The sequence below is a fragment of the Myotis nattereri genome (genome assembly GCF_964212035.1).
Source record: "Myotis nattereri genome assembly, chromosome: 7".
Taxonomy (NCBI): Eukaryota; Metazoa; Chordata; class Mammalia; order Chiroptera; family Vespertilionidae; genus Myotis; species Myotis nattereri.
In genome coordinates this window covers 64,487,208-64,510,372 of record NC_138082.1, presented here as the reverse complement: position 1 = coordinate 64,510,372, position 23,165 = coordinate 64,487,208, and the positions used below count along the sequence as shown (strand labels likewise).

The 23,165-nt window shown below is 42.8% G+C and overlaps 1 protein-coding gene across 1 annotated transcript in view; it reads left to right on the top strand.

The window, feature by feature from the left end:
* The window catches only part of MBD5 (methyl-CpG binding domain protein 5), a 402,271-nt gene extending 379,348 nt beyond the window's left edge, over window positions 1–22,923 (top strand). The window contains exons 13-15 of the mRNA XM_081096408.1: window positions 10,537–10,610; window positions 18,246–18,321; window positions 22,327–22,923. Coding sequence (XP_080952534.1) covers window positions 10,537–10,610; window positions 18,246–18,321; window positions 22,327–22,398 — 222 coding nt within the window. The 3' untranslated portion in view covers window positions 22,399–22,923. The remainder of the gene's footprint in view (window positions 1–10,536; window positions 10,611–18,245; window positions 18,322–22,326) is intronic.
* Window positions 22,924–23,165: the final 242 nt, after the last annotated feature.

Genomic DNA, 23,165 nt, shown 5'->3' with positions numbered 1-23,165 from the left:
ACCTACACTCCACAATGTGCAGACAGGGTAAGCCTGTACCACAGGTATCTTTATGTGCTCATTTCAGCACATTATTTAAACATAGGAAAAAATGCCCTTGTTTTCTAAAACCAATTTTGGCATTCTCATCTTTGATCTTACAGTAGCTTGAAAGGGATGATGCCCTTTTTCTTTTTTAATGATTGAAAAATAAAATTCTTTTTTTTTCTAAGTAGATCATTTTTACTCTTTGAACATTGCCCCGTTGGTCTTCACATTTCATTGCTCTGGCATTCAATATGTATTTTGCCTCGAGCCCAATTTAGGAAAGGATTTCTTTCTAGATTGGCACCAACATGTTTCTTTCCAATGAAACATTTGTTGTTGTTTGACAAGTAGGGACATCTCTTGATTACCCAGGAAAGTCCTCCATTTCGGGGCAGCACCACCTGGGTAAATGAAAACAGGTCTGTAAACTTGGATTTTTTCCACACAGTTGTATTTGGCAAGTAGAGATAAGAAGAGTTCTTTATATAGTCGTTCAAAGCAGACAAAACACATCATTATTAAACTCATAGGAAAATTGATTTGGGACAGCACACTTCTGCATGTCCATACAGCATCACATGCACACGTTTGACAGTGTGGAGCAAAACCAGAGACGGCCTGTGTCATATTCGGGGGATGTAGAACTTAAGGAATTGAGCCTGGGGACTGGTTTTGGGAGGTGTGCCGTCCTGTGATGTTTACACATTTTATTTTCAAGACCATTCTTCCTGTGCTCGATTATCAGTGTGAGCTGTTTGCATTGTTTGGTGCTATCATCCTCTGTTGAAGTTGTCCTTTGTATATCCCCTTTACTTAGATTGGTCCTTAGCCTCTGTTAGAAAGGAATCCTTTCCTCGGTGCAGAATCCATATCGATAATATTTGGGCTACGTTTTGGCTGGCAGAGCAGCAGGGGCAATCAGTGCTCTGTAGCAGCAGAATCATCTTGAAAAGGAAGCAAAATCGTTTTTGAAAAGTAGTAACTACGATAAGATCCAGGCTAAGAAAGTCAGTGCCCAATCAAAACTTGAGAGATAATACAAATGAAGAACTAGATGAGACCAGAAATGGGAATGTTAGGAAAAAAGACTAAACTGAGTCAAACGCTCAGACGAGACTGTAAGCTTTACGCGGGTGAATTGTGGGATATTGTGAACTACTTCTTTTGGGCAGCATCCGTTCACAGATACTGAGGCTCAGCGCAGAGCTCTCAAGCTGGCAGTGCAGTTTTCACGTAGATGGTAGCAAATGCAATCTCAGGTCTCAGGCAAATACGTGCTTCTGTCACCTGAGCTTTTCAACAGTGTTTCTTCGGATTTACCAATTTATCCAAATCATCTCATGTGTTTATGTGTTGTTGGTCAATCTGAAATTTGTTGTCTCGTTTTAGATTTACTCTAGTCCTGCAGTGTAGTTCTCTAGTACTCAAAGATACCGCTCTCCAGAGAGAGGAGGAAAGCAAGCACACACACACACACACACACACACACACACACACACACACCCCTCAGATAGTGTCACTGACTAACATAGTAATAATGTGGATTTGATGAGTTCATTGGAAAAACTGGATTCACTTTAGTGATATTTCTGTGAGTTCTATTGGAAAATTAAGTTCATTCTTTCTGTCACAGGTGAGTTAACATTTTATCCCAAATTACTTATTTACCATTAATTCCCATTCTTTCAAAAATGTTGAGATATTGCACTTAAGTTAGCAAAACTTCAGCTTGAAGATTTTGAAAAAATATTTACTATGTAATATTTGATAACTAGAGTCCCGGTGCACGAATTTGTGCACGGGTAGGGTCCCTTGGCCTGGCCAGCGATCAGGGCCAATCAGGGCTCTCTCGCCCAGTCCCGGTCAGGAACAGGGGGAGGGCCTGCCAGAGGTTGGCTGTGGGAGCGCACTGACCACCAGGGGGCAGCCCCTGCATTGAGCGTCTGCCCCTTGGTGGTCAGTGCGCATCATAGCGACCGGTCATTTGGTCAGCTAGTAGTAGCAGTCACTTGGGCTTTTATATATAGAGATAATGAGCCTAGGAACTGCCTCATATTTACTTAATTCTTCAGAGCTGTGTTTCCCAGACTTCAGCTAATGTGGTATGTTACCTGTACTATTACTTAAAGCCTAGAGTGCTGGGGAGCGCAATCACGCTCCTCCTGTCTTTCGCCAAAAGTGCTGGGAGTGCTATCAAAGCTTCAAAATGGCATCCAGTTCTAAGTCTACTTTTATTAGTGATGATGATATTGCTAAATATGTCAATGTAGTAAAGGTTTCCTTAAGTTTTTGAATATGTAACTTCACTTACTTGCGATTCATAATTTTTTTCCTAAACTGCTGTAAAATCAGCAAAAATGCCTTGGCAATTTTAGCATAGTTCCTAGGATATTGGTTGGCACTCTAAGGGTTAATTAAAATTTTTCTTTAGATTCGTTTACTCATTTATTCATTCAACAAATATTTTTTGCCACATACTATGTACTAGGCACTATTCAAGCCACTTTTAAATAGCTTCATCACTTCTATGTTATAGTAGAGGCCCGGTGCACAAAAATTTGTGGGGGTGTCCCTTAGCCTGGCCTGTGCCCTCTCGCAGTCTGGGACCCCTCGGGGGATGACCACCTGCTGGCTTAGGCCCACTCCCCAGGGGATTGGGCCTAAGCTGGCAGTCAGACATCCCTCTGGAAGCCCGGAGCCCTTGGCGGATGTCCACTTGCCAGCAGGGAGCAGGCCTAAGCTGCAGTCAGACATCCTTAGTGCTGCTGAGGAGGCGGGAGAGGCTCCCACCACCACCACTGTACTGGCAGCCATCAGCCTGGCTTGTGGCTGAGCAGAGCTCCCCCATGTGGGAGCTCACTGACCTCCAAGGGGCAGCTCCTGCATTGAGCATCTGCCCCCTGGTGGTCAGTGAGTGTCATAGTGACCAGTCATTCCCAGTCTTTCTGCTGTTAGGGTCAATTTACATATTACCCTTTTATTATGTAGGATAGAGGCCTGGTGCATGGGTGGTTTGCCCTGAAGGGTGTCCCGGATCAGGGTGGGGGTCCCGCTTTGGTGCCTGGCCAGCCTGGGTGAGGGGCTGAGGGCTGTTTTCAGGCTGGCCACACCCCTTCAGGATGGGGGGGTCCTGCTGGGGTGCCTGGACAGTCTGGCTGAGGGGCTGATGGCTGTTTGCAGCTGGCCAAGCCCCCCAGCAGGGACCCTCACCCCATGAGGGTGTGGCCATCCTGGGTGAGGGATTGATGGCTGTTTGCAGGCTGGCCAGGGCTCCCAGCCACCCAAGCTCCCAGTGGAGGCTGGCTGGAAGCAGGTATCTGGGATTTTTTTCTTTTATAATTGAAACTTTGTTGCCTTGAACAGAGGACACAGCCGGCCAGGGCAGGTGGGAAGCTTGGCTTCATCCATCGCCAGGGCAACCAAGTCTCCTGCTTGCTCCAGCTCCTTGGCTGCCAGCTGCCATCTTGGTTGGGTTAATTTGCATATAGTTGCCCTGATTGACTGGTGGGCATGGCTTGGGGCGTAGGGGAGGTGCAGTCAATTTGCATGTTTCTCTTTAATTAGATTAGATGTGAGAATCATAAGTAGAATGGTTTTTGTATTTTTCTAATACAAATTTATACTAGTACATAACTATTAAAAATGTTTAAGGTCTGTCCATGTTCCACCTAAAATAATTTCACACACACCAGTGGCACTTTGGGAAAAGCCACTTTGGTGTCGATAGAGCATCTTCCTGTTCACTGTCTTTTTAGATTCTCTCAATGACCCATAAAAATGTCCACAAATATCCCCATTTTACAGATGAGAAAATTGAACCTCAGAGAAGCAGCAATCCCAAGGACACAAATCATAGGCAGTAAAGCCTGGTCTCCTAACTCTTAAGTAGTATTCGGCATGATACCATTCCCGCAGCAGTAGCTGCTGATATTGTAGAGATGGGATAGGGAAGTGAAGAAGGAAGGGGGAACTCGAGGTCAGCTGTCTATCTCGGTTATGAAATCTGTGATATTGCTTGTGCTCTGTCCTTTGACCTCTGTATGACAGCTTTGCATCAGCTAAGTAGCCACAAAGTCATCTCCAAGAGATTTAATCCTGTTATCAGGATTAAAACCTGCAGGGAATGTTAACACTTTCTCTAATTAATTGGCTCTATCCAAAAGTGATCTGGGATTTTTTTTCAAATATATTTTTATTGATTTCAGAAAGGAAGGGAGAGGGAGAGAGAGATAGAAACATCAATGATGAGAGAGAATCATTGATCAGCTGCTTCCTGCATGCCCCCTATTGGGAATTGAGCCCTGGACCCTTCAGTCTGTAAGCCAGTGCTCTAGCTACTGAGCCAAACCAGCTAGGGCTGATCTGGGATTTTTGTTCCAGGTTCTTCTCATATAGTCTATACCTCAATTTGAGGCTGTGGGGTGCTTAAACAATAGAAACTTATTTTCTGACAGTTCTGAAAACTAGAAATCTGAGATGAAGATCTCAGCAGTGTTGGTTCTTTCTGAGGCCTCACCTCTCAGCTTGGCTTGCAGGTGGCAGTTCTCTCTGTCTTACATGGTTTTCCCTGTTTCTACTGCAACTCACTTTCAGAGGGACAGCTTGCTATCTAGAGGGTTTGTATCTTCCCTTGTCACAGACTTTAAGTTTCTCCTGAGATACATAACCTGCTACTGTGCTGACCCCAAATCAAACTTAGTTAAATTACCAAGTGTTGATATGTGCCTTGTGAACAAAAGAAGCAACCAGAGATTTAGACTGTTCAAAACACTCTCAAACTTTCACTGTATAATAATGTCAGGCTTTATGCATATGTTTCGGCTTGGCCTGCCAGTATCAGGCCGAAACCAGCAGTCCGACATCCCCAAGGGATCCCAAACAGCTCTAGGGCTATTTGTGTCAAAGAATTGCTATATCTAAAGAATGTGAATGAGTGAAAGAAGGGATTTAGGAGTAAAAAAAACCCGAACATATGTGTGCATTTATATAAGGTAATATGGGAATTTTAAATCCATATAAATTCTAGGTGTCTTTTTCTAGTTCTTAAATGATATATGTATAAATGTCATGCTGGCCTTTACTATACCATCGTCATACTAGAATGAGAATATGTGGGCAGTAATGATGCATTATAAGGTCCTCCCCCAATTTGACACCAAGATAGGATTGAAATAATTTTGGAACCCCTGGCATGTAAATGTACAGGGAATATATATATATATATATATATATATATATATATATATATATATATAAAATAAAAGAGAAACATGGTAATTAGCCATACCTCCGCTACCCTTCGCATTGGCTAATCAGGGCAATATGCAAATTAACTGCCAGTCAGGATGGCGGCCGGCAGCCAGGCAGCTTGAAGCGAACATGAGGCTTGCTTGCTTCAGTGACGGAGGAAGCTAACGTTCCCTGGCTGCCACTGCCGGCCTCTGAGCTTGCAGTTTGGAACATTGTTACAAATATAGAAGCTAAACAAAACCCCAGAAACCTGCTTTCAGCCAGCCGGGATCTCAGAGCTGGAGTTGAAACAGTGTTTCGATTATAGAACCCAAACAAACCAGATACCTGCTTTCAGCAGTGGAGGCCTCAGAGCTGGAGCCAAGCCTCAGAGTTAAAGCTGGCCCAGAATAAAAAAGAAAAAGATAAAAAGGAGCGGTTGGGAGCTTCAGTCACCCGCCAACCTGAAAACAGCCCTCAGCCCCTCACCCAGACTGGCCAGGCACCCCAGTGGGGACCCCCACCCTGAAGGGTGTGTGACCAGCTGCAAACAGCCATCAGTCCCTCACCCAGGCTGGCCAGGCACCCAAGCGGGACCCTCACCCTGATCCAGGACACCCTTCAGGGCAAACCAGCCAGCCCCCATCCATGCACCAGGCCTCTAGCCTATATAGTAAAAGGGTAATATGCCTCCCAGCACCGGGATCAGTGGAGCCGCGAGGCCTCCTGGCACTGGGATCAGCGTGACAGGGGGCGGGGCCACAACCTCCCTATCCACCCTGCTCTGTTCGTGACGGGAAGGTGCCCCAACCCCCTGATCAGCCCTGCTCTGTGACTGATAGGGGGGAGCTCCCCAACCCCCTGATTGCCCTGTGGCTCTGTGTATGACAGCGTGCGGTGCCCCAACCCCCTGATCGGCTCTGCCCTGAGTGTGACAGTGGCGGCGCCCCAACCCCCTGATCGGCCCTGCTCTGTGGGTGATAGAGGGCAGCACCCCAACCCCCCCCCCCCCACAGGCCCTGCTCTGTGTGTGACAGGGTAGAGCCATAACCTCCCCATTGGCCCTGCCCTGAGTGTGACAGGGTGTGGCGCCCAACCCCCTGATCCGCCCTGCTCTGTGCATGACAGGGGGCAGTGCCCCAACTCCCCTATCAGCCCTGCTCTGTGTGTGACAGGGTACGGAGCCCCAACCCCCCTGATGGGCCCTGCTCTGTGAGTGACAGGGGGCAGCGCCCCAACCCCCTGATTGGCCCGGCTCTGTGCGTGACAGGGGGTGGTGCCGCAACCTCCCCATCGACCCTGCCTTGAGTGTGACAGCAGGCGATGCCCCAACCCCCCAATCGGCCCTACCCTGAGTGTGACTGAGGGTGGCATCGCAACCTCCCAATCTGCCCTGCTCTGTGCATGACAGGGGGCGGCACCCCAACTCCCCAATCAGCCCTTCTCTGAGCCCAACCAGGGGCTGTACCTAGGGATTGGGCCTGCCCTCTGCCACCCGGGAGCAGGCCTAAGCCAGCAAGTCGTTATCTCCCGAGGGGTCCCAGACTGCGAGATGGCACAGGCCAGGCTGAGGGACCCCTCCCCCCCCCCCCCGAGTAAACAAATTTTTGTGCACCGGGCCTCTAGTATATGTATAATATGCTAAGTGTCTGACCATTCGACTGGTAGCTATGACACACACTGACCACCAGGGGGCAGATGCTCAATGCATAAGCATGGAAACATGGAACAGACTGATGAATCTCAGAGGTAAGGAGGGAGGAGGGAGGGCAGGAAGAGATTAACCAAAGATCTTATATGCGTACTAGAGGCCTCACTGGTGCACTGGATTTGTGCACCAGTGAGGTCTCTTGGCTTGGCCTGTGCCCTCTTGCAATTCGGGACCCCACCAGTGCACAAATTTGTACACCGGGCCAGTTTCAGCCAGATCCCCGCAGGCCAGGCCGAGGCACCCCACTGATGCATGAATCCATGCACCAGGCCTCCAGTAAGATTATAATTATAAATTAGAGTATTGTGTATGTTGTTTCCTGCTCCTTCAGTGTCAGTTTTATAAAATATGTTTAACCTTTTTAATATATATTAAATCTATATATGTATTTGATTTTCCAGTATTTTTTTCATTTACAAGTTAGCCAGATAATTTGTGAGGGAATGTTTATTAAATCATTAAATATGATTTCTATTTGACTAGAAATTTAATTCATTTTGTTCATCTCTGATACCATTTGGGTAGGTGGTATCTTTAAAGAGCTTCTTGAATATTGTGAAGATTTATGAATATTTCCCCAGAAACAACAGGTACTCTTCATCTATAATAATAAAAATGTAATATGCTAATTAGACTGGACATCCTTCCAGACGTCTTTCTGGATGCCCGGGCTATGAGGGAAGCCTGGGTCCCAGATGCCTGCCAGTGGCCAGAGAGAAGCCCAGGTCCTGGGTGCCAGAGGGAAGCTGGTGCCGGCAGCCGGAAGTAGGAAGGAGTACTCTTGCACGAATTCCATGCATCGGGCCTTTAGTACAGTAGAGTACTAAAATTCTATTAAATTTTCTTCAAACAAAATAAACTATGTATTTACCTCTGGAGATGTATGATCCTGTTATATTAGAAATACATAGACATGTGTGTTATAGTTAGTTTTAGAAAGCACCATCATTGCTTTCTCTGTCAAGTTCATTGACTCCTTTATAAATAGTGTAGTTTGTTGTGAGAGTACCTTTGGGCCTTACAGGCAAAATTAAATGAAGAAATCTTGTAGAGAATTAATTCAGAAAAGTCACCAGAAAACTATCTAAGCATAGTAAAATTTTGAAAACAAATTTGAACTAGTGTCTAAATTTCTGTAAAATTTTCACTTGATTTAAAATAATTTTGCTTACTTTTTTAGTATGTCTATGTGTGTGTGTGTGTATGTATATTATATATAAAATATATATAAAAGCCTAAGTGACGGTTTGACCTGTAGCTATAATGCGCACTGACCACCAGGGGGCAGACACTCAATGCACAGGCATGGAAACATGGAACAGACTGATGAATCTCAGAGGGAAAGGGGGAAGGGGGAGAGTGAGAAGAGATTAACCAAAGATCTTATAGGCATACTAGACGCCCGGTGCACAGATTTGTGCTCGGGTGGGGTCCCTTGGCCTGGACTGCTGGGATCAGGCCGAAACCAGCAGTCTGACATCCCCCAAGGGGTCCTGGATTGTGAGAGGGCACAGGCCAGGCCAAGGGACCCCCTGGTGCACGAATCCATGCACCAGGCCTCTAGTTACATATAAAATGACTATATGTTTCAATGTCTATCAGAGTTGGTATGGTAGAGGGAAGCTGAGTGCTTTGAAGTCAGACATGAATTTCAGTGCTGACCCTGTTACTTAAATTCCTGAGTCCCACCTGCAAAATAACAAAAATAATACTGGCTTTCAGTATTACCATATTCAATAATAAAGCAGTGCCTTTTACATAAAAATGCACAAGAATGTCTCTACTGCCCCTTATTCCTTATTTAATTAAAATTTTAAAAAATGAAAGACTTTAAAAAATTGTTTGGCCTAACTTAGCCTTGTTTTCTTTTTAATTAAGATGAGTAGGGAACGTTTGCACTGTGGTGTCTCGCTTTGTTCCCTGTGAACCTGCTCTGTTGCCTGCATCCACCCCTCCCTCTGAGGTCTCTCTCTAGACCAGTTGTGTCTAACAGAAGTTTCTGTTACAGGAGAGCTTCTTTCCTGCTGCCAAGAAGGCCATTTAAATAAAAGTGGAATTAGCTACAAATTACACAGATGCGCTGTGTGCAATCTCTTTCATATGCTCTTTGTGTGAGTGAATACACCATGGTACCTCGTGTCTAACATGAAATGTGAAAATGTATCCAGGCACCTTTTTTTTTTTTTTAAACAACACATGGATGTATTCACTTTAAAGTTTTCTAATCATCCTGATAAGACGTTTTCTTCATGGCTCCTGTGAAGTGTCATCTCTTGTTCTGGCAATGATAGATTGGTTATCCCCAATGAACTTGTGTATATAAATTATTTAAGTCCTTTAGGGCAAAATATGAACATCACCATTTGACTTCTCTCACTGAATACTTAGAAATGCTTGTTTTCAGACTTGATAGTGAAAACACTGTGTTGATCATTATTTTGTACTAAATTTGAAGTGGTCAAAGAAATAGTCACTTATAAATAATATTCAGGAGCCAGGGAGATTTAAAGACGAAAGTTAATAATAATAATAATACCCTTGCTTATTAGTGTTTACTTTCTTACTCAGGAGGCATTTTGTCAACCTCTGAATGTTTACATAAAGGTAGTGTAGGGGTGGGGGAACTGGGTTAAGGGATGGGCAGGGGATTTGCCTTGAAGTTGTGTTTATACAAGTAACACTGTTTTTACTTAGTTTGTCCTTTTATTGTTAAAGATCAATAAAAATAGCAATGTTTTTCTAAAGGTGTTTTTATTCACAAGTTACATACAAATTTTATACTTATTGTTTTTCTTAGGGGAGATGGTTTCAAACACTAAGATAGAGATTATTGGGGTGAGGGCCAGAGGCACCTCCCCACCCCCACGATCCCCAGCTACCATCTGGTGGCCGCACTGTAATGAGGTGGAGGCTTCGCAGAGGGTGGTAGTGCTAGAGCAGGACAGGGGAGAGGACCGCCCACAGGTGTGGCAACACCCTCTTCCCACATCAGTAAGGACTGTGAGGACCTCCCTAGCATGCTAGGTGATCCTAGCCGCTCATGCTTGGCTAGCTGTTCCACGTGACTTGTCACATTTTGGTCCTCACAGCAATTCTAGCAGGAAGGTAGGTATTATGGTCCTCATTTTAAAGAGGAGGAAACGGAGGCTCAGAAAATTTAAGTGTTTTCCTTATGCTGGGAGGTCGGATGCAAACTCCACTCACCACTGCTCTTGTCCTCCCTGATGGGACACAGATTTGCAGTTTCCGAACAGCAGGCAATGAAGAAAGCAAAACAGGATCTCTGATTTATATCGTTTTGCCAATCGAAGGTTATTAAAATTCCAAGTTTTGTTCTTAAAACACTGTTTTAAAAATGTTAACAACTTAAAGGCCCAGGGTCTTTCATTTCCACTGCTGTTTGCAGCCTGGAGCCTGGGCCAGGCTCTACGTGGAGAGGACAGGACACTGGGCAGGGCAGGGCAGTGAGGCCTCCCCAGTGCAGAGCCTGCTGTGCAGCAGGAGAGAGAAACCAGTGGTGACAATCGCAGGTCTGGGTAATGTGATCTGGTCTTCATACCTTCACTCAGGTGGAGCCCGAGAAGCTGAAGACACTAACAGAAGGTTTAGAAGCCTACAGCCGAGCCCGGAAAAGAAACAGAAAGTAAGCTCTATTATTTTTCTTCCCATTTTTTAAGTAATAAACTTTGGGTTTATTTCTTTATTTTTTATTGCTTTCAGAGAGAAAGGGAGAGGAGGGAGAGAGAGATCCCACACTGGGGATCAAGCCTGCAACCCGGGCATGTGCCCCGATTGGGAATCAAACCATGACCTCCCGGTTCATAGGTCGATGCTCAACCACTGAGCAACACCTTCCGGGCCCATTTAGTATTTTAAGGATATAATTTACTGGTTTTCCTTCAAACGACAATGAAATCTCACTGATTAAGAACAGGTTGACAGTTATCACGAAAGAGGCCATTATAGACAAACCAAATTAGCTGTTTCAGAAAATATTTTCTTAGCAATTTATACCAGGGGAGGGGATGGAGGGTTTGGTGTGTATCGGCTCTTTCCTAACTCCCTCCATCTCCATCCCTCTGATTCAGTGGACAAGGGAATATGATTAATAGTCTCAACATGTAGCAATTAAATGGTCTCTGAAAGTAGAGCAAAAAGTCTACCATTCACAGTTTGGCAAATTAGTCAAAGTGATGGTAAAGAATTATTTTTTCTCTTGGGGCAGATGCAGTAAGTTCTCTTTGAAATTGTAACAAGAAGATGAACTTTGGGACATTATTATTCAAGTTTTTCCAGATCTTCATATTCTGAGTAAACGTATAATGTTCAAGCAAATAATGCTTGAAGCACAGTTTCCACTATAATACAATGTAGTTTTGTGTATCATAACTTATTTTTTAAAATTTATCTTTATTGTTGAAGGTATTACAGGTGTCCCCTTTTTATTTTATTTTGAGGTAAAGAACTTCAAATGTTGCTTCTGTGTGTGTACATGAAAAATTATTTTCAAATATATATAACTGACAGACCTGTTCAGTTACTACAGTTTTCATATTACATACCAGACATCCAAGAATTATGAAGCCAGAATGCTTAGGCATGCCCTTTGTGTAAATATCTATTCAAGGGCACTCTAGTTCTTTTAGTGGGGTCGTCAGTAATTCTTGCCAGAGGTAAAATTTTAGAACTCCACAGATCTTGGGGAGACTCTTTATCTCATGGGAATGTCTCATAACAGGGTGTCAACTGCAAGGGCCAGCTCCTATGCTGGACTCCAGTGTTGGCACTGGCTGGACGAGGGCCCAGGGAATGGGCAGATTGACTGCAGAGCTGATGAGGAACGCAGTGAGGCGGGTGCCCTCTGCTCTGAAAGAGACTCTTCCTGTGGAGGCTTGGTAGTAGGATAAGGCCTATCCAATCAATATGAGATCTGAATGAAAGGAGAGGAATTGCAAATTACCTACATCCCAAATTCACAACGGGCTGTTTACTATAGAGTGTCAACTGTACTTGTTTATCTGATGTAAAAAAGAATCTCTAAGATCTTTCTTCCAGTGAGGCATGCGGGTTAGCTGGATTATGAGCAGAATACCCAAAGCATAGTTGATAATGCAGAAATGAAATAACTCCTCCAAATTTTTAGATATTCTGCCTTGAAATAAGCTGTGTTTTCCCCACAAATTTGTTACTATGCAATTTCTGAAAGGTATTGAGTAACAAACAGTGGTTTAACAATTTTTTCTTCAAAACCAGTTTACTATTTGTAGTGAATGATCTAAAGTAACTCTGATGAAACCGTAAACTTAGCGTGCAGGCTAAAGAGGTAAAGAAGAAATTATGAAGCACACATTAGTAAAAACAGATTTATTTATACCATTGTCGAAGTGGACGGACTTGCCTTGCAAATGCCCAGAAGAATAGTTTACACTTTGCATGTGTGGTTTATGCAATCACAAGATGGGCCAGAATCACTGAGCCCATTTTTGGATGAGGACACTCAGACCCAAATCACTTAAATAATTAGTGGAAGGTCACATGAGTGATAAATGATATGTTGAATCCAGTCATTTATTTATTCCCCAGTTTAAGGAAACGAATTTACAAAAAAAAAAAAAAGTGCCAGGCACAGACTGCAGGATCTGGAGCTCACTGATGAAGAAGACAGATCCAGAAACAAACAAAATGCTAAAATTGCAGGGATGGCAATGTGTGCAGTCTATTTTGAGATCATAGAGACACGGCATTAAACTCAGGGACAGGAAGACCTCCTGGAGCAGATGATCTCTACCCAGGTGTGAACCAGATGAAAGAAACAAGGACTACAGTGGGGTGTCTGGGAGAGTGTTCCGGTGAGATCAGCAGTTGGAACTGGGACTATAAGGCGTCAAAAGCTGTAAGAGATGTAACCACAGGTGTAACCAGGAACTAGACCGGCAGGGCCCAGTGCAGGCCCATGGGACCCTTGATCTTAGTGGAAGTGCCTGAAGGGGACAGGATTTTTACTTTAGAAATGGCTGTATGGAGGATAAATTGTAGGGGAACAGTTCTGGAGGCAGGAAGATCATTTAGGAGGCCACAGTAGAAGACAAGGGAGATGGGGACTCACACCAGGAAGAGCAGAGTGCAGATGGAGGAGGAGGAGTGTGGTAGAGAAATATCTGGGAGGTAAAATTAACAGAGCATCCTGGTGACTGACTGGCCTGTGAAGGAGAGTAAGCAATCAAGGACAACTGTCAAGGTTTTGGTTTGGATGTCCTGCTGGGTGGCGGGAACCCTGACTGGAATGGAGAAGACAGGGAGAACTGTTGGGTGCTGTGTGGGTGCCTGTGGGATAGGTTGGACACTCAGGTCTGAAACGGGGGAGAAACTGTATTTGACATTGTAAAAACGGCCGTGATCACAGAGAGATACCTTCGCCGGATTGAACACGGGGGCATTTGAACACTTACTGCAGATACTGAAGAAGATGGGCGGAAAGGAGGGGGATCATCAGTGGTAGGAGAGTAGGGTGTTAGAAGCCAAAGACTAAAAGTTTGGGGATGATAGAATGCTCAACAGAGGTTCCGTAAGACAAAAATTGAGACATCTCCATTGACTGGGCAGTTTGGAGGCCAGTGGTCACCTTAGTGAAACCGGTTTCCACTGGAGTAGTGGCTGTAAAAACAAAGTGGCCATGGGTTGCTACCATTAATGTGAGAAGTTCCTGAAAAACAACAATAGAAAATTTTTAAGGTAACAAAGATTTGACTGCTTTTGTAGACTGAGGGAAAAAGAACAGCGGAAGAGACTGCAAGGGGAAGATGGTACTGAACAAGATTGTTACGCGGTTGGTTTTTGATCTGAGTTGAAATCCTGTTTCTTTCACTTCATTCCTCTGTGCCCTTGGGCATGTTGCTTAACCTCTCTGAGCCTAAATTCTTCATTTCTAAAAGAGGCATGGTAATACCTACCTTTTAGGGTTTTTGTAACATAGATAACATAATTAGAGCCTTAACATAGTACTTGGTACATAGTAAATATTTAGTGAATAGTTATTTTTATTATAAAGATACAGGTGAAAGAAACAAAAGTATCTGATATTTATGCAGTTGGAATATTCTATCATCATATTCAATGTTTAAAACTTTATGTAGTCATTTTATTCCTCAATATCCTACAAACAGTACAATAAAATATCTTTAAACTTACATGCTTATTACAGCCTAACCGCAAAAGAAATATTAACATATTTATTGATGACACTACTCAGGGTCATTTTGTACTTAAAAAAGGAAATAGCTTTGTTCAAGAAAAATTCCATAGCTTTAAGGATGTTATGGTTTTCATTTATGTGAAGATAAAAATATCTGTCTTATACGTACATATAAATTATTTGGTACCCTGATTTTTACAAAGCTGGAAAATGATAAAGTAATAAAACAAATCATACTTTTAGTTTAAAACCAAGAAGTAATACTTAGTGTGTAAAATTTTCTTAAATCTTCATACTTTATGATAATGTTTTAGAGTCTAAGGTTCTTGACTCTAAGTCTTCCCCAAATTTGTTCTGTTCTGCATGAAGTTGCCCAGATTTTAAACTGACAGTGTAGAGCAACATGCAATTTCTCATTTCCCTCTTATTTCTTGTACCATTCACAGATGTGTACCTGGCTTTTTTTTTTAATTAGTGAAGAAAAGGATAATGTGTGACAATATAGGCAATGGAGATGAGAAGTGGCAATTATCTCCATTAATAACTAGAAATGTGATTATATGAGCATCAATTGCTTAATCAAGTAGGTTTTAGAGTGTCCATTAGTAAAAATGTTTATTATTAAATGTCAGCGGGATATAGAAAATAGTAGAAGAGACACCACAGGGAGGCCCTCTGGACTGGAGGGCTGAATTTGACTAATTGTTCATTTCAGGAGCTCATGGAGTTTTTCTTCCTCTTTTAAGCTCATTTTCCCCCTACCTGACAAGTGAGTGTAAAAGTTGGTCTGGAGATTTGACATTTGGGACAGTCACTCTTTGATTCTCATGATATATTCAAGTAGTTTCATGCCCTGCATATCTGTATCTATCCTCTCTTCCAAGAGTAGTCACTTCTTCCTCTATTAACTACTTACGTTTGTTAAAGAAAATAATATTATACTAATTTAGCTTAAATTAATACAAGGTACTTACAAACATTTTAAATACCTTGTTGAAGAATGAGATCACAGACTCCTAAAATTCTATTTAACAAGAAATATTAAATTATTTATCTTCTTTAATGGTGATGTTATTGTAATTTTTAATTAAATTTATTGGGGCAACATTGGTTAATAGGATCCCGTAGGTTTTAGATACAGAGTTCTGTATACAAGATCTGTATATTGCACTGTGTGCCCACCACCCAAAGTCAAATCTTCTTTCATATATTAGGCCTCCATCATCCCCACCCCCACCCCCTCCCCCTTCCCTCTCGCAACCACCAACCACACTGCTGTCCATGAGTTTCAGTTTTATATCCCACATGAGTGAAATCATATGGTTCTTAGCTGTTTCCGACTGGCTTATTTCATTTAGCATAATATTCTCAAGGTCTGTCCATGTTGATGGCTCTTATCAACAAGACAAGCAATAACAAGTGTTGGAGAGGTGGTGGGGAAAAGGGAACCCTCATTCACTGCTGGTGGGAATGTAGATTAGTACAGCCACTGTAATTTTTAATAGTTACATAAAAAATTTATGACTCTGTTGTTTATTACTTTTAAAACTAGTTATACTTAAATATTCATCTTCCTCATTACAAAATTAAAATTGGTTTCACCAATTCCCCCTACAAAAGTCATAAGGTATTGCATGCAAACAGTTGTCATAATACCTACCTTTTAGGATTGTTGTATGGGTTAAATAAGATAATGATGTAAAGATTTAACACAATTCTTGGCACAGAAAATTTTCAATAGATAGTAGTTATTTTTGTTATTAAGGTAAAGGTGAGAGAAACAAGATTCTCTGATGATTTTTCATGAAAACATTTTACCATCTTTTTAGGTATTTAGAACCTTACGTAGTTAATTTTAAACCCATCAGATCTTATCATCAAAATGTGTAACAAAGAAATATATTTTAAAATTTATGTTCATACTTTTCAATACAAAAGAAATAGTAAGGATACATCTGTTTAGCACATAATACAGGGTGTAATACTGTTGGGCAACTAGGCAATGTGTGATACTATCAAGACCTTCTCCAAACAGCCCCCAAAAACCTCAGCTAAGCGTAGGCGGCCCTGCAGTCCTGAGACTGGATTCCTGCCCAGTCACCCAGAATTCTGCCTAGCCAACTCCTCACTGCGAACACAGGGCAGACTGACTCCCCTAGGTACCCTGGCCCTCTTAAAGCCAGAATGGGTAGGTAAATAAAAACAGTATATAACAGGTTATATCAGTTTGGACAGTGCTCCAAACAGTAATAAGGGGGAGGGGGGGTATATAAGTTGTAGAATGGTGTGTATTATCAGGACACCATTGGGATATATATATATATATATATATATATATATATATATATTGATAACACAATCCTAGGTACTGTTTATGGATAATCATATAAAATATGAACACATTCTAGAAGGATATGCAACACAGTTGCCTTTGAGAGGAGGGTGGGAGAGAATGGGCCTGGGAATTGATGACAAATGGGAACTTCAACTTTAATTTTTTAAAGAAAAAGGACTTATATATGTCGTCTGTTAACAGTCTGTTCTTGGAAATGGGTTTGTTAGTTCATTTATTTTATGCACTTTTCTGCATTGCTTAGATTTCTGAACGTACCTGGGAAATATAGAAGCTGGAGGCTAGTTTACAGGTCAGCAAAGGTGGGTGGAAGAGGCTTGGTGTCACGTTGCCCTTATAATGTGGTTACAGCCAATGCATTCATCTTTCCTTTCAGTTAAACTGACTTAAGTGCATACTATATGTTTTCCAAAATATAGGGCCAGCATGCTACCTTTGGACACATATTTTTAGTATATGTGCTGCCGAAGCGAGCACAGGACACATATTTTTATTTAGTAAATATAGGCATCATGATGTGCCCAGCCGTGTGCTACTCAGGGATGGAAGACTCAGAGTTCTTCAAGGTATACCCAGAAACTAGGTGTATGAATGGTCAGCCCTGGTACGTGAGGAGACCAGGCGAGGAGTGTGGTGAGCCTAAAGGCCTCATCTTAAGGCAAATGCATTTTTAAACAGGTTGTGAGCCAAATTAAATGGGACTGCGAGCCAAATTCTTCTGCATTTGTAAATTCTGATCTCCCTGTAGATGCTGAGATACAGTTTAACCCTTGGAAAGCTCTGCAGCTTTTCTCATAGTTGTCCGGGGAAGATAAATGAAATGGATCACCTTACTCAGAATAACTGGGTAATTATTTATATGCATAAAGCTGGGGAAATAAGTTAACAGAATGGACAAAGGGTACGTGACTGCAGAGGTGGCTAGTGTGGATTTGCCTGCGTTTAGTAATTAGTCCAAGAGCTTCCCAGATGTAAGTTTCAATCAAGGCAGCTGTGCTGTGCGTGTTATTCAGGCCAAACGTGTGTAAAGGAATGCTGAATGGGGAGAAGAGGTCAGGCAAGTGATAGACACTCTGAGACCGTCATTCTTTATCTGTTCAAACAGTTATGCCATTTGGGTTTGGGGAGAAAAGGGGTGGGCTCCCCGCGTGGAGGGAGCCTTGGGTGTGGCCAGTTCTGCAGCCAGTTCCCATCTGAATATCAGCCTTCACTACCGTCCTGAAGCCAGGAGCTCCAGAGAAGGTAGAGGGAGCTCCCTAGTGGCCAGAGCCCGCAGTTCAGCCCCTCCGCCCTTCCCTTTGGCCACATGCCTGGCTGCTTCCCGAAAAGAAACAAGCCAGAACCAGAAGGAATGCAGGACCGGCTGGAGGATAAGCTGCTTCTGTGGGAAAGAGACCCATGGCCCAAATTTCTTGCAAAATTATCAGACGTGGAAGAAGCATGTGGAAGGGGAGAGAATCCGTTTTCCCCAATCGTGTGTTCAATTCCTCCCCCCCTCCCCCCCATCCCCCCCCCCACCCCCCACTCCCCCGCCCCTGCATAGATCTGCTATTTTATCGTCAGCCTTCAGTGGTGAGAATTCCAGAGTGTGTTGTCATCTGAATTTTCCAAATGTGAATATAAGTTGATTTTTCTCTGGTGGAATTGGCACTTCTGTTTTCTGAATAGGGAATTAAATTGCCATTTTGTTTCTTTAGTTTATTAATCTGATGTGTTGTTTTCATTAATTCTAGAAGTGGAAAGCTAAATAACCATTTAGAAGCTGCTATTCATGAGGCCATGAGTGAACTGGACAAAATGTCTGGGACTGTAAGTTAATTTATTTTTCCATTATACTGTGTTTCTTTCAAAATAAATTGTATTGCCCTTTTTTGCTATAGTCTCTAAAATATTGTCAAGCAACTCATGTAGCAATACTAAATTACTAGGCTCTAAAGAAGACTGATACCAGAAAAGATCCAAAAGTAATTAAAAAAAATAACCTAGCAGTATTAACTATGTCTTTTTCTGAGATAAGTAACTTTTTTCCCCCTGCATATAGCATTTTTTAAAAAATACGAGCAACAAAATATTGAATTCAAACCACAGCTTTCTGCATTGGATCCTGAGTACCCGTGGCCATTAATGTTGCCTAAATATTCACTGATGCAAATTTTGTCCATAGAACAAAAAAGTGAAATTGAACAACAAGGTCAAGATCGACAGTTCATAGACCTCTCATTTCCTTTCCACTGTTAGCTAAAAAGTAAAATATTTGGCACAAAACTCTGTTGTTAAGCTAATTAACACTATAACCTCTGGTTTTAGAGAAGTAGTATCTACTTTTTCTCTCCTTTATTGAACAGTGCATATAACAGTGTTGAATGTAAGCAATTTAGTCATTATCCGCTAATTCACTAATGTAAACACTCAAAGTATAATTTTGGTAATCATTTTAAATATGTGACATATCTAAAGCTATTCAGCTCTGAAAGGTCATTTCTTTTCCTTTTCCTTTTTCTGGACACTTTGTGCTAACACGGTTATCTGAGAGCCATCCAGTGGCTATTGTGTGACAGGTGTATGTTATAGACTCACAGAATGTTGGGATTGGTCTGGGCTTTAGAGACGCTGTGATCCAACCCATCACTTCACAGATGGGCAAACTGAGGCCCTGAGATGTTAAATTTCCTGACAGAAAAGTCTGGAACTAGGATTATACACTCAAATGCCTTCTAAGACCAAGGAAATAATACCCATAGGTAAGGTGATGCTGGGGTCCAACCCCAGCAGTTCCAGGGGTCCCCAAAGGTGTGGACGGAGTCGGCGAAGAAGGAATGACACGGAGACAGAGTTCAGTTGATGAGTAACCCAGCCAGGATCTCCAGCCAAGATCTCCAGCCAAGTTCTGCTCTGGATCTCCAGCGAAGTTCTGGTTAGGATCTCCAGCCGGGTTCTGTGTCCATGTTCTCTTGCTAGGTTCTCCAGCCAGGTTCTGTAGCCATGTTCCCTCACTAGGTTCTCCAGCCAGGTTCTGTCCAGGTTCTCCAGCCAGGTTCAGTCACCAGGTTCTAGTCAGGTTCTCTTGCCATGTTCTATCCAGGTTCTGTAGCCAGGTTCTGTCTCTAGGTTCTTCAGCCAGGTTCTCTCGCTAGGTTCTGTCTCTAGGTTCTGTGGCCAGTTTCTGTCCAGGATCTTTTGCCATGTTCTCTCCAGCGAAGTTCTTCTGTCTCTAGGTTCTGTGTGGGTTCTGTCTTCTAAGTTCTGTCTCCTAAGTTCTGTCTTCTAAGTTCTGTCTTCTAAGTTCTGTGTGTAGGTTCTGTGCCTAGGTTCTGTCTCTCTCTCTGTCTCTTGCTGTCTTCTTACATCTGTATTTATACCAGTTGATTCAACCCTATCAATCTCTATTTCAAAGGTTAGGGCGTTTCTTATCTCCATTCCAGGGAGTAAAGATTATGTAGCTTAAGCATGATTGCTAGTAGTTAAAGTGATTAATTACCCGCCTGGCACTTAGTTAAGAGGTTTTATTCCCTCCCTAACTTCAGGGGAAAATCCCTACCTGGGGAAACAACCTTTCTCAGAGACCTTGGTTAAAACACATAGTACCAAGAAGGTGAGCAAACATATTAAGAACAGTATGCCATATATGCCAGGTCCCTTGAAACAGCAAGGATGGACCGGCTCCCGGCAAGGTGAGTCAGGTGTGAGGAAAACAGCAATTCACGTGGACTGAGACGTGCCAACCCAGACACGCTGGTGAGATCAGGCTGCCCTCCACTGCCAGTCTTAGAGGCTCCGCACAGAACTGCTCACTCCCGTCTGTTTTTGACTGGGGACAGTCTTGCTCCACACAGTGTTTCAGGGGCCCAGGTTCTTTAGCATCCACTGTTCCTTAGAGCCTCAGGCTGCTCCATTATAATCTTGGCATCGAGCCCTGCAGCCTCCAGAAGAGAGTGCACACAGAGCACCACCAAGATAGGTTTTACAGGCCAGGCCTGGCAGATATCATTCCTGCTGACTCTCGGCCTGACCCAATCATGTGGCCTTTTTAAAAAAAAAACAAAAAAAAAAACACATAGTTTTATTGATTTCAGAGAGGAAAAGAGAGAGAGAGAGAACATCCATGATGAGAGAGCATCATTGATCAGCTGCCTCCTGCATGCCCCCCACTGGGGATCAAGCCTGCAACCCGGGCATGTGCCCTTGACCGGAATCGAACCTGGGATCCTTCAGTCCGCAGGCTGATGCTCTATCCACTGAGCCAAACCGGTTAGAGCTCATGTGGCCTTCTTAACTCATGGACGAGGACATGCCTTATACAAGGTGCCTGCTCAGGAAGAAGAGAAAATGGGTTTAGCCAGCATCTCACTAGTGCCTGCCTCAGGACATGGGCCCCTGTGGCCAGGGGACAGTCTTGGGCCACAGGGACTGTGGCAACCGGAGCGTGAGCCCCCTGCAGGAGAGGCTCCTTATTTTCCTGAGATGCTAGAAGTCTAGAAATAAAATCTCTCTCTCTCTCTCTCTTTAGTGTTGACAACTATTTTTAAATAGTAAAACATCGGATGGCTAAACAAAATTCCTTTTCATGGGTTACTAGTTTATATTCTTAAATAATGGCTTTCCTCGATTATAAAAAGATTTCAGTTATAACTCCTTATCAGAGGCTATGATTTTTTAAAATGTGTAGGAAAGGGTTAAGAGGAAGAGGCATTTTGAAAAAATGCATAAATGTTATTTTTAAAACTTAAATATTATATTTTAAGAAGTCTTCTGCATTTGACCCTGAATAACACTGACCTTTGCTATTATCTAAATTTTATTTTTTAAAACATACAATAGAGCCAACTTGTTGTGAATACGAGCTGATTGTGTACATCTCTTTCTAACTCTTAGTTCTGTGACATCACATTGATAGCTTGAAATCGACCATGGTGGAAGTATTTACACTGTGGAAACTGGCATGTGCTACCATGTATTTGTGTCCCTCCACAGGGAGCTAGCTAGTTGTTAATCATTTGCTAAGCCGCTGCCTTGGGTCCATCCTGCTTTTCCTGCAACTTGACCTTTCCCTTTCTCATCAGTAGCCACAATACAACATGGGGCACCTGATCACCCCTCTAACACCTGTCCTCTGCCCCTCGAAACCACACCACCGGCTTTCCGATACCTGGCGATCATGCTCCTCGTCTGATTCGCCTCTGCTCAATCTGATACACAGCCCTGAATCCTGCTAGTTTCTGTGTTAGTTTATAAAGACGACTTGTATTAATGGCTCTTCCCAGACTACACAAGCTCAAATCTGCCAACAGATGGTGGTGGTGTTCCATTTTCCATCCTGACTCTTTTCATAAATAAACTTCTTGGGCCAAGGTTCTTGCAATTTCTGACCCTTCTTAGTAGTTGTAAAATAAGTAGGGTGATGAGTGAAGGAGAAAACATGGCTGGTGTGTGTTCACCCACTTTCCGGGTCCTGGTGGCATTGATGACCTAGGGCTCTCTGACGGGAACGGCCTTGTTCTCATCTTCAATGTACAGCAGCAGTGGCAACTGCGCATCGCCTTTCCCGCACTTGAATTTTCCCAGTTCCTCCTTTATGTTCCACTGTTGTGGGGTCCACAGAGTGCTGCTCTGCTTCCAAGTTTCCAGGACTCCTCATATTCTGCAGTGACCGTGGGCACATTGAGATCTAGGGTCTTGGTAAACATTTTAAACACCCAACGAAAGCAATGATTACAAATAAAAGCCTGAGTCTGTTTCCTACGTTTCTGTGTCGGAAATCAGATGGTATTTATGACTTCACCCTCTCTTGTTGTTTTCCCGCCTCTTTCTTTCCAGGTTCACCAAATCCCACATGGAGACAGACAGATGAGACCCCCCAAACCCAAGAGGAGGAAGATCTCCAGATAACAGGGACTACTATACCATGCACAGTGTTTATGAAAGGAACGTGCACAGATATATCTGTATATAGGTATTGATATAGCCACTGTTATATCAATATTTATACTATGGCAGAGAGCTACATCCACCACAGGGTGCTAAAAGAAACAGCGATACAATATTTTTTTGATCAGGAAGGATAATGAATGCTGGAAAAACCAATCAAAATCCCTGAGCGATGGGCGTGATAAATGGTCAAGAGATGACTGAGAAACCCTTTTTTTCTATAACACTAAAATTGTGATTATAAGAGATAGTCCAAATGTTTCTGAAGACTTTTCAATGTTGTACATAGAAAATACAGAATTTCATGGTGATATCAGAAATGTAAATATTGTACAATATTGTCATGTACAAGCGTACTTAATGCACACTTTATCTTTTATTGTACAAAGAAATAGTGTACAAAATTCTTTGGTTTCTATGGAGTACACCTACCAGAGACTACCAGTGTAAAGTGATAAATAAAAATACAACCTAAATGCTTTTCTATGATAATGTAAAAGATGCTGTTTTTGTATTTAACAGCAGAGAAGAGGCATGATGATGTGTATTCCCTGAATTATGACATACACGGCACACCACTGAGTGTCCATTTATATTGTCTGTTTGGACGCACCTGGCCTGCAAGCACTGGACTTGACCTCGGGTGTCTAGGAAGTCGAAACCTTGCGGATTTCTAAAGGGTTGAGGGCTCACAGGTCTAAATTAAGAATTCAGAAACTGCAACCATT